Source organism: Artibeus jamaicensis, unplaced genomic scaffold (assembly GCF_021234435.1).
Source record: "Artibeus jamaicensis isolate MK-2021 breed Jamaican fruit bat unplaced genomic scaffold, CSHL_Jam_final contig_519, whole genome shotgun sequence".
NCBI lineage: Eukaryota > Metazoa > Chordata > Mammalia > Chiroptera > Phyllostomidae > Artibeus > Artibeus jamaicensis.
Genome location: NW_026521871.1, coordinates 30745937 through 30758183, shown reverse-complemented (window position 1 = coordinate 30758183; position 12247 = coordinate 30745937). Strand labels below are relative to the sequence as shown.

The window sequence follows — 12247 nt, the reverse complement described above, 5'->3', positions numbered from 1 at the left end:
CTCTCCTTACCTTCCCCTCTAAAGATAAATAAATAAAATCTTTTTAAAAAAAGGAAAAAAAGTTTTTGAATATTCGGAGGAAAATGCAACAGGGTATATTGGGAGGGTGAATAGCTACATGACATTTGTGGTAATCAGAGTATCTAGTGGTAGGGTGAGAGTGTGAGGGAGTAGAATGGTAGCAACAGCCAAGTTAAAGCTGAATCCCTAAGAAACGAATTGAATTTAAATTTCTATTCACTATAAAAGTAAATACTCAGTACGTGTTGGGTAGCTTTGTCTAGTTGTATCCTGCTTCTGTTCAGAATTTGAGTCAGGAGAGGTTTTAATATAATCTGAGTTGAAAACTTAGTGTGTACGTAGCCCAGGTAGCACGCCTCAGAGTGTATCTAAACACCCAGACTTTCATGGTGAATATGTATGCTGCTATTCAGAGATAGGTGGTATATATAGATAGGGTATGGCTGTTCTGTTGCTGTTATTTGAAAAATAATCCAGGGTATCTTGACCTAGCCTAGCTGTAAGTTCTGACCCTTGTTTTTTGTTAAAGGAAGAAATAGTCACATGTTGGTGAGTTAACTCTCTTTTTGTGCCATATAGATGGGTCTTGATGGACTTCAACAGGACTATATCAGAAAAGCTGAATATCCTTTTAGCTCTGAGCAAAAGTGGATGGCTGTTAAGTGTGTACACCGAACACAGCAGGTATCCTTCCATTTAAAGAATACTAATCGTGTTAACATAGGTGACTATTTTCATTTATTGTCTGTCCACCTTTGGAGTTATACAGTCATTGAGCATAACAAAGATCTATTGCTTTAAAGTGTGCATAATTCATAGTAGATTCATCCCTTGTTATTCTCACATTCTCTTTGACTTCATGCATAGATATATCCAATTATGCTGTGTGAGCAAACAACTTAAATGAGGTGGAGCCTGATCTCAGTTTCTTGGAGTTTGTGACAGATTCTTTCAACCTGTATTTCGTCCTTGATGACAGATTATTACAGGTTTCTGCTGACTATTGTCTGTGTTCTTTTCACTGAAAGAATGTCTTATCTTCAAAACCAACAAAATCACATTGCTTTGTGTATTACATGTGTATATTTCATATTAGTTGATCCAGCTTGCAAAGTGGTAAAATGACATGCACTGATATTTCAGGCCACTACTACTTTGTGTTTGGGTGCTTTAGAAATTTTTACAATTTTTACAAAGTGTAATAAGAGTTCTTAGTTATCTCCAATGTACAGTCACATCATTCATAGTTGCTTTTTACAACTTGATGCTTAAACTTACTTTGCCCTCAAAAAATATGTATTTGTTATTTTTACATTTCTTTTTTAGGAATTAATAGTTAGTTAGTATTTTCACCTGTAAGCAAATATTTTGAAACCAATTACACCTTGTAACATGAAACTTTCAAAAATTGCATCTGAATAATAAAATTTTCAGATGATGTCCCTTGGCCATCAGTTATATAGCAAGAATACATATGTGAGTTTATTTGGAAGATCTCTTTTTTAACATTTTGCAGACTGTCACACTGTACTTCAAGATGCTGTGGCTCATGCAGTGTAATGATTTGACTTCAGTGGTTTTTAATCTAGCCTCATCCAAGTTATACACTGAAAGTTGTACTTTAAATCATCCCAGTTGTGAAAGTGGCAGGATATGAATCTGTGTGGTCATTCTTCCCATACAAAGTTTTTTTTACAAAACAGAATCAACCAGGGTAACTAATAAAACCCAAACCCACTGATTTGACTCAGGATCTACACGAGGTCAGCCTGGCACAGATAAGGGAAAGTTATCACTTTAAAAACAACCTTAGTGGCTCTCAAATAGTTTGTCTTTAGAGGACTTTCATTTGAACTTGACAATATACATTTCTCTCTATTCTTTTTCTGGAATCTGCATAAACAACAACCAATGGATAAAAGATACAAATGTAAAATGAGGAAGTATAGGAAAGACTCAGGGTGACCAGGTATCTTTGAAGGCAGAGACTAAGGTGTAAGGCTAAAAATGAGATCAGATTGAAATTCTGAGTAAGGAACCAGTAGAACTCCTCCAGGTACCATTTCTATATTTTGAGGTTATACCTTTAACCCAGTAGAATATCAGAAATCTCATCTAGGGGACAAGACTAGGCGGTAGAATGAAATTGGTTTAAGATTGTGGAAAAGGAGAGATTAAGGGGTAGCCATTGATTGTCCTGAAGGGCAAGCCCCCAGGCCCCAACTGTACTTCCCTAGAATGCCTGCAGGCATCTCCATTCTAAATCGGGAGGTGGGATTCCAACACTGCAGAGTAATCCTAACTAAACTCTGTTCATTGGTGGAATTTATCTAATCTTGGGCTTTATCTAGTCAGCCTACAGCCTCAGGTTGGTAAACTGCCATTCAGTGCCCTCAGAGTTTTTAGACCTTTCATCAATTCAGTCATAAATGTAAGTGGGCGGTCTGGGACTGCTAGATTTTTGGGGAAAGTCTTCATTTTAAAAGACACAGACCAAACCAGCAGAGAAAGAGGTCTTAGAGAATCAAAGATAATGCCAGATGCTTAAGTAAATTTCCCAAGACCATAAAAATGACAACAAAATGCTTTAAATAGAAAGTCTTTCAAATAAAGTCAAGGAATCTATCAGAAAATAGAACAAAAAGTCAAAGAGGTGAACAAAATAAAGGATAAGGTACAAAAATTAGAATATAAATATAGGAGATCCAACATTCATCTGATAGTGGTAACAGGAAGAAAGTACAGAAAATGGAAAGATTTTAACAAATAGCACAAGAAAATTTTTCAAAGGAAGGGCTTTGAATAAAATTGTCCGTCAGTTAGGGAGGAGATTGTACACGCAGGAGAACATCCTGAGGCTGAAAATCTTCCCTTCGTAGGCTGAGGGCTGTGAAAGACCTAAGAAGGAGACTGGTCATTACAGTCTCATAATTAATGGAGTTTTTAAAGGGAATCTTACATAGGAATGTCTTGGGCAGCTGGAAGACAAAATGACAGGTGCCAAAGAATTATATAGGGTAAAGGAGAGGATAGTTGTGGGTACTAGCATGTGAGTGCCTCCAGGTACAAGAAATTATTTTGCGTGCTTGCCCAGGCCAGCGCAACAGCCCGTTGTTACAGCAACTAGCACGCAGTGGGAGGTGGAGGGAAGGTTCCTGGTTTATGTCAGAACGAACATTGGTTATGGTCAGTATGTCTCTAAGTGGGGTTTGGAGAAAGCAATCTCCCCTTTCTGGCCCAGGTCCACCTCATGGGTCAGGCAAAAAATCACATCTTGGAAGCCTCTCCTCCTGATTCTGGGGGGAAAAAAAAATCAATCAAATTTGAGGTTCTTAGTGTGAATTCTAAATGCTTCCAGAGGTTTTGGGGTGGGTGGGAGGCCAGGCGAGGGGGAGATCACATATATAAAGGTTTAGGAATTTAAGTTGCTTCTTTGGACTTCAAATGACAACATTGGATAGTGGAGGCTGGAAGATGAAGAAAGCATTCAAATTGAGAGGAAATTTGTTCCTAAATGAATAAAAAATGTGGGGATGGAATAAAATGGATATGCCACACATCTTTTCTTGGAAAGTTATTGATGGATATGTGAGCCCAGGGTGAGACAATAAACTAAAGAAAAGGAAGACATAGCACACAGTGAGTTCTAACCAGGACAGGGGTGGAAAGAATCTCCAGGATAGAGGGGAGGGGAAGTTCAAGTATGCCAGTCGTGCAGCAGGCCTAGCAACCAGGTTAGAGAAGGGCAGAGAATGCGACCCAAGGAGGATCTTCAGTAATACTTTGGGAGTAATAGTTTACCTGCTCACTCGATCAGGTGAAAAGTGTCATTTAGCAGGGCTTATAATTATGTGGAAGAATTCCAGAATAATAAGGATAAAGAAAACCAAGCAAATAAAAAAGGGGGCAGTTACTAATTTTCTAAAAGATGAAGCTTAAACAGGAAAATAAATATATTTGATTTATATACACCATGAAAACATCATCATGCCTTCCTGCTGCCTCCCTACCCTCTAATATCTGCTCACTAGTTATCTGGGGACTCAGGCAGATGGGAGCTCCGTCTCAGTGTGATCATACACTGTAATAAGAGGTAGAGGAAGAACATGTTATGCTCTGGTTCCTAAATTTCCATTTGGAAATGACACAAGTACTGCCCATATTTATTGGGCAAAAAAGTCACACCTGACTTCCAAGTGGGAGGTTGGGGACAAGGAAACACATTCCTACTATGGGCCACATGGAGAACTGGGATGTGTATGAACTGTTCTAGTGACTAGCACTTCATCCAACAGTGAGGAGTCGTAAAGTAGACAGAGTACTGACAAATTTTGCTTTAATTATATTATAATGGTATGGAGAGGAGGAATAGGTAGTGGGGTGGTCAGACTGTCACCTTTCACAACAGACAGTGTATAAAATTGATAAGCAAAAGAGTAACAGTACAACATATTTAAAAACATGGAGATAAATACCAAGGGAAACATGTGTACGTATATAAAGTTTAAAATTGGCTTGCCTTTTGGGGGTATGACTAGAGGTGAGAAGGTTTGGGCAGGGGACTGTGGTTTTTCATTGTAATATTTTGTATATTACTTTACTATGATAAAAAATAGGAAATCTGATAAGAATCAATTATAAGGTGGTTGTGAGAATTAAATGGAATCATACACACACACACACACACATACACATACATACATACATATAATAACAGCCAATAGAAGGCCTGAACCATTGCTTGGGCTGATGTAATTAGATCTCTTTCCTATTAAGTTGTGAGCTTCTCTTCAAATCTCAGAGTGCTCCATCTGGGGTGTAGTGTAGCACTGTCTTCAGTGTGTGGGTGTGAGGGTAGAGAGTAGATGCCTTTTTTGATGCAGGATGCAGAAAATCCCCAGATAGGAGCTTTTAATCTTCAGAGTTCAAGTGCCACTCCAAGCATTAGTCTTGAGTAACTTCCCTGAGGATTATGAGAAATGAATGCCACTGGCTTTTGGATTCCAATGGCAGATATGTACAAGTTGAAATTAATTTGAACTTATTTGCTATGCTTTTTCTTAGGATGGACCAGAGATTTGTTTTATGAAGGGTGCTTATGAACAGGTGATTAAGTATTGTACTACGTACCACAGCAAAGGGCAGACTTTGACACTCACCCAGCAGCAGAGAGATCTGTACCAACAAGAGAAGGCACAAATGGGCTCAGCAGGGCTCAGAGGTAAGGTTGCTTCAGCCTAGTCCCCAAGGTTGGAAAGGTAATGCTGTCCGTTAACTGCAGATGAATTCATGCTTCACATCTGAGCTGTCCAGCTTTGGTCCAGGCTTTGTAGAACCCCACTATTTCTGAAGTGTTATGTTTTAACTGGCACCTAAAACCTGGAAAAATTGGAATATAGCAGTATATGCAATCTCTAGTTCTTAGAGACCTGCGGTGATCTCTGTGAAGATGACAAATTGTTTATCTTACAAGAAGGGAGATGGAGGTCAAATGATGCCACTCCTTCCTTCCTTATTTCATTACTTTGTCTTATTTGTTAATAGATCTAAAATACTTTCTAAAATATTCAAGTCTTAAGCCTCTAACTTGGCATTTAAGCTCAGGTGATTGCTTACTTATTCCTCATCTGTTTCCTTCCCTTGGCATTTACCAGAGGTAAAGGAATGCCCAGATCCTGCTGCTGTTTCTGTTCCTGACCAAACGTGACTGACAGAGCGAGAGGGTCTGCTGTGCACACACATCAGGCCGCTTCTCTTAGGGGCGTCATGTGTAGGATCCAAGAGTCCGGGTTTGGGGCCGTACTTGGTTTTTACCTTCTGAATAGTCATCTGGCTTATGGGATACACACACGTGCACACACACTCTCTCTCTCTCTTATGTGGTCTCTCTCAAGGAAACTGGAAGAGTTGGCTTAATTTTATAACTTTTTACAAAATGGAAGCCAAGCACTACAATTCCTGGGATGGGGAGCAAGTTATGTAAAAAAGCTTCCTACTCATGGTTCACTTAAGCAAGGGCTTTCTCTCTGTATAAAACATTTGTATAGATTTATAGACTTTCTGATTAACAGGTTTAGAGAGGTATTTTGTGGCTTTACTTGAGGGCACAGTTTTGTTATTCTTAGCTCACACACAGCAAGAGGGTTTCAGAGTTGGCTTGGATATAGAGACCTTGAAGAAATCCTAAAGGTCTAGCATGTGCTTCTTGTTTTCCTTAATTTCTAGAGTAGGGATTTCATGATATATTTTTAAAAATTCTCTTTTCATCTAGAGGAATGTGGAGGTTTGCGTATGTGTGGTTTGGCGTTAGAATATTGTGCAATAGACCAGAGTTGGTAGAGGAGAGTCTTTGTTTCACAGGGCTTTGGAAAACGTTCTGGTCATTTGTCTCTTCTTATGATTCCTACTTCCTCTGCTTGTGCTCCATTTTCCTTTTCCCTCTGAAATTACTGTAATGAAGAAGAGAAAGACTCTAAATTTAATTTGATATGTACTTAGTGTTGCATCTTATAAAAAGATTTTTAAAGTACATATGGTTTGAAATTTTGAAATTACTTGAAAAACAATATGTTTGTCTTTATGTTTTAGTTAGAGACCCTCCGCATGAAAAAAGTATAAACAGTTCTTAACCATGTCCCAAACAGTAGCAGTAGATCTGCATTTGTTCTAAAGAAGCAAGCAAATAAATATAGGATAGTAACCTCTAGGCTAATACCACCCCTCCATTGAGAGTTCAAGTGCTGATCACCGTTTGTTAGGATTTGCTGACACAAACTGGTATTGTCCTTTTCTGTTACTATCTGCCTCTATCCCAAAACAGCAGGGACTGTCAAGGTGAAGTCATATACCTAACTGTTGATGTAGATGTGTGGCCCATCTACTGTACATAATAGTTAGGTACAAGGTCCGTCTGGCAAAAGTCCAGCCATTGTTAATGTAACAAGAATGGTTTGTGCCACATCAGTGTAACCTGGCAGCCAAGGACAGTGGACTGAGATGTGTATGCGTGAACAGTGATGACGTCACTGCACTACTCAGTGGGGGTGATAGATGCCATTGAGTGAGTGTGTGTACTGTGGCCATCACATTCAAAGTGAGTGAGTATAACAACAAATCTGCATTAAAGTTTGAATTAAGCTTGAACATTTCTCCACGGAAACTATTTGGATGATTCAGAAGGATTTCGGGGATGATGCAATGAGTTCAGTGCAAATAAAAGTGTGGCACAAACACTTCAAAGATGATCGAGAATCTGTGGAAAGTGATCCACATTCTGGAAGGCCTGCAACAAGCAGAACAGCTGAGAATGTTGAACGTGTATGGGCTGCAATCAACAAAGATCGATGACTGACAGTGTGAGAACCAGAAGCTGATCTGGAGATTCCAAAAACTGCTGTGTCTGAGATTTTCACACAGGATCTTGGCATGGAGTATGTCGTGGCAAAATGTGCTCCACAGCTTCTGGTATCAGGCTGCATTTGGGAGAGAACTGTGTGAGGTCCCAAGGTGCCTAATTTGAAGGGGACTGAGATGTCCTTGTCCTATAGATGGTTTCTTGTATCTTGTATCCTCTTCAATAAATGTCTCTCTTCATAGTACGTGGCTGGGTACTTTCTGGAAGGACTGCATATATGACTCTCAACACTGGAAAAAGGGAAGTTTTTGATTCTAACCTAGGTTTTCCAAATATATCTAATCATCCATGTATTCTGCTTGAATTAGAATGGATATTTCCTGTGACCTCACTGGGACTTTTTAGTTTCTCCAAGGGATGCGTATGTTTAGTTGGTGTGTTTTTTTTTGTGTGTGTGTGTTTTCTTTGATAAGTTCTTCAGTCTAATAGTATGCTAGGTAGAGACACATCCCTTTGGCTAATAAGGTAGTTAGTTACAAGAGGTTCCAGAATTCTGAGAGCAAACTAAGTGATATTTGGCAATGAATAGTACTTTGTACTATCTCTTAAGTGCCCAAGGATGACAAAAGCTAACTGTAAATAATGGTAAGGTTTGGGACAACAATGAAAAAAATATATATATATACACCCAACAAAATGAAAAGTTAAAAAAAATAATGGTAGGGTGGTGTCATTTATACTCTTACATTACCAGAGTTGCAAATAAATACTTGTTAGTGTTATGGAAAGGATGAAGAAGTGCAGACTATTGTGTATGTTAGTGGTTTTGTAATCACTTTAAAGTTAACTTTACCTCCTTGGTATATGAAATTGTTACATGCTGTATCTAATTAATTGATATAGCCTTCTCTTCAAGCTATTGGCTTGTTAAACAGACCTATAAACTGGAAAGCTGAAGATAACATTAGTAAAAGCCACTTTCAACGGTGTCTTGTTTAAAATTGACTTTAAAGCTCAATACACCTATAGTTTTTCCAAATAATTAATTGTATTTTCTAAAGAGCCAGTAGTTTATGTTGAAAGGAGCTGCATATAGTTACTATATGAAAACATTCTTTATTCATTTCTCATTTGCCTTCTCTTAATGGTTATGTCTTATTCCTTTAAATTTTTAATATTTTAAAGCAACCCTGTATCTATAACCATTCAACTATGATGTCTTACCACATAATAATTTTGGTTTTTAAAGATTATGTAATAACCACAATGACATAATTTTAAGTGATTTATTTGAGAAGTGTTACTGTCTTTAGCTTTTGTCAAGTAAATTTTAAAGTTTTTGTGATTCACATTTTCTCTTTTGGTTTTTATTATTATTTCCTAAGTTCTTGCGTTGGCTTCTGGTCCTGAACTGGGACAACTGACATTTCTTGGCCTGGTCGGAATCATTGATCCTCCTAGAACTGGTGTGAAAGAAGCTGTTACAACACTCATTGCGTCAGGAGTTTCGATAAAAATGATTACTGGAGACTCACAGGAGACTGCAGTTGCAATCGGTATTAGGCTGCTTCCTTTTGTTTTTGATAGTTTTTGTTTTTTTAATTGCTGCAGTGCATGGTTTAGTGAGCCATTAGACATGAAATGAGTTTACATAATACTGAGATTATGAATATAATTGAAATTGATTATTTTGTGTACTCATGCTCTGTATAAAATTGTGAGACAAAACTTAGTTTAGTTTAAAAAGTAATACTGTTTTTTAACCTCATAATCCACTATCCTGATGAATAAAAAGCACTAGATCATGAGTGTGAAAAGAAACATGAAAATTACTTTTTTCCTTTTAACTTTATATTTTCAAAGCAGAGTTGTACCTATTTTGAAAGAAAATAGCTATGTTTATTTTTCTCACCGTATGTATGTCTGAGTAGTTTGAATGCCATTTATAATTACCTTAAAAAGTAAAAGGGTTAAAAATGAACATGAAAGTTAATCTCTCAGAGCCTGTACACTATACTTCATACTGATAAATTTAAGCAGTTTGCTAAAAGTTCATTATTTCTGATTTTATTAATATGGAGAGAGGTTGGGATGGGAGTTTCACACTTTATGTTATTAAAGAAGAATGTTACTAGAAAAGTTAACATGGTTGGGAAGATTATACTTTGAAAAACTTGCAACGTTTATTTTCATGTACATGGAACTACACGATTACCACATCAGCTATCATTTTATTTGACTTTGGATACTTAAAATGCTCTTTGCTCTTCACTGCAGTTGAGCCGCTGCACAGAACCTCATTGGTCCTGTTCCAGTGTTTAGGTTTAATGAGGGATTAAGTTGTGAAAACTCTTTATTTACTCTTCAGTTTAAACAAAATAAAAGAGTGAAACAGAAAACCCTATATGTTTGAAATTCAGATAGGTTTGTCTTACTAGTAGTTTGTCTTGCAGTCCCTTGATATAGAGGTATTTTATACTTAAAAATGAGTGGATGACAAGTTTTATCAACTGAGCATTATGTTGACTATCCTGTCAAACAAAACCAATTTTTTAAATTATGTTTTTTCTTCCATTTCACTTTAGCTAGTCGCCTGGGATTGTATTCAAAAACTTCTCAGTCAGTCTCAGGAGAAGAACTAGATGCAATGGATGTCCAGCAGCTTTCACAAATACTCCCGAAGGTACTCACTCATAAACGAAAGCCTTTTAGATGAAAGGCCTCATACTAAGTGTTACCATTTCTGCTGCTATGAAAATGAAACTATTTATTTGAGAGCAGTTAGGACATGACCACAATTTTGGACCAAAATTTGTTGGTCCAAATCATAAAATGAAATCTTATCATTGCAACTGGACTTATTGTTGTGAGTATTTGTGATGTGATCATTATGACTGTCATTGCAAGTTTATTAATGTTAGCAAGAACCAGATTTCACCAGAGGAGAGCACTATAGATTAGCAATGGTTGTTGGTTGTATTGTATTTATCAATTACAGAATGGAGAGAAAGACCATTACTTTATACTTCTTAACCTTTTGTTCTATTTTAATTGTAGATGAATATGTAATACTTTAAAAAAAAATTGAAATACCATTTACATACAGTAAAATTCGTCCTTTTTAATGTACTATTCTAAGTTTTGATGTTTGATCTTGTAATTGCCACCAAAATCAAGATATAGAACAGTTTCATTAGACCCCAGATTCTCTTGTGCCTTTTTGTAAGCAGCTCCTCCCTCTACTCCCAGAATGAGGCACCTACTGGATGGTTTTCTGTTCCTATAGTTTTGTTGTTTTCAGAATGCACTAAAAATGGAACTGTGTAGTAAGAAGCCTTGAATCTGTTTCTTTCACTTATTAGCACTTGCATTTCAGATTTAGCTGTGTTGGTTGTGTGTATGTGTATTAGCAGTTCTTTTTCTGTTTGCTGAGTAGTATTCACTGTATGGGTATTGTTACTTTTTCACCACTTCAAGGATATTTGAATTATTTCCCATTTTTGCAGATTATGAGTAAGCTACTGTAAACGTGTGTGTAAGTTTTTGTGCAAATATAAATTTTTATTTATTTTGAGTAAAAATACCTAAGAGTTGCTGCTACTGGGCAATATGGTTAATGTATGTTTATCTTTGTAAGAAACTACCAAGTTGATTACAGTGTTGCTTTATTGTTTTGCAACTCTATCAGTAATGTTTGAAAATCCTCATTGCTCTGCATCTTCACCAACACATAGGATGTCAATTCTCCCACTCATTCTGTTAGGTATATAGTGATATCTTATTGTGGGTTTAATTTGCATTTTCCTTATAAGTAGTGATGTTGAGTATCTTTTCATGTGCTTGTTTTCCTTTTTGCCATTATATATCGTCTTTAGTGAAGTGTCTGCCCTGCCTATTATTTAAAAATTGTGTTTATGTTCTTACTGAATTTCGAGTGTCCTTTGTGAGAACACTTGATTTCAAGTATTTTTTCCTGGTCTGTGGCTTCTCTTAATGCTGTATTTCAAAGAGCAGAAGTTTTAAGTTTTGATGTAGTCCAGTTTATCACTGTTTTCTCTTATGGGTCATTTTTTAATGCCTTATCAAAAACTCTGCCTAATTCCAAATCACACATTTTTTTTTTCTGTGTTTTCTTCTAGAAGTCTTATACTTTTAGTTCTTACATTAAGGTCTGTGATGCATTTTCAATTAATTTCTCTCATACTGTGAGAAATTAGTTATGGTCCTTTTTTTCTTTCTTTTTTCTTTTTTTTTTTTTGCATAGGGATGCTTATTTATTCCATCACTGTTTGTTGAAAAGGTAAATTCTCCATTGAACTGTCTTTTTACCTTTCATTGTGATGCTTTTCTAACAAATTATTTATAGCACAGTAGTTTCTTTAGAACCAGGTTCCCTGGTGTGAGATTAACTTATTATGTTGGGCTGTTTTGTGGGGGCTTTACAAAGCCTGGTTTGTGGGTACACAGGTCCCACAGGACAGGCCCCATAAGATGTAGGGAGCGTTTTTGCATCCAGGTTGTTGAAAGTTTGAATTTCTCATCCTCATTGTTACTTTTTTGTTTATGCATATATATGTGTATGTCCTTTAAAATAAGGTCTTATTATCTCATATTTATTTTATTAGACATTACATAGCTACCCACTGACAGTACTAAAATGTGCTACCTTCTCTTTTACACTCACAACTGCAAGCTATATATTTAGAACACTGTTTTCTTAAATTATTTCCACATCTTAACTTAAAGCTTGTCTTTTGATAATACTATTTTCTGATTAGAAAATTTATTCATTAGTAGTTATATGTTCATTGTGGAAAAACTGAAAGGCCTAGAAAAGTAAGAGTTACAGAGCAAACTACCTATAATACAATT

The 12247-nt window shown here is 36.6% G+C and overlaps 1 protein-coding gene across 7 annotated transcripts in view; it reads left to right on the top strand.

The window, feature by feature from the left end:
• Positions 1 to 12247, top strand: part of ATP2C1 (ATPase secretory pathway Ca2+ transporting 1) — a 124774-nt gene that overhangs the window by 98419 nt on the left and 14108 nt on the right. For all 7 annotated transcript variants that reach the window (XM_037143904.2, XM_037143910.2, XM_037143905.2 and 4 more), the window contains 4 exons: positions 601 to 705; positions 5086 to 5242; positions 8761 to 8931; positions 9961 to 10058. In XM_037143904.2, the coding sequence (XP_036999799.1) occupies positions 601 to 705; positions 5086 to 5242; positions 8761 to 8931; positions 9961 to 10058 (531 nt within the window). The remainder of the gene's footprint in view (positions 1 to 600; positions 706 to 5085; positions 5243 to 8760; positions 8932 to 9960; positions 10059 to 12247) is intronic.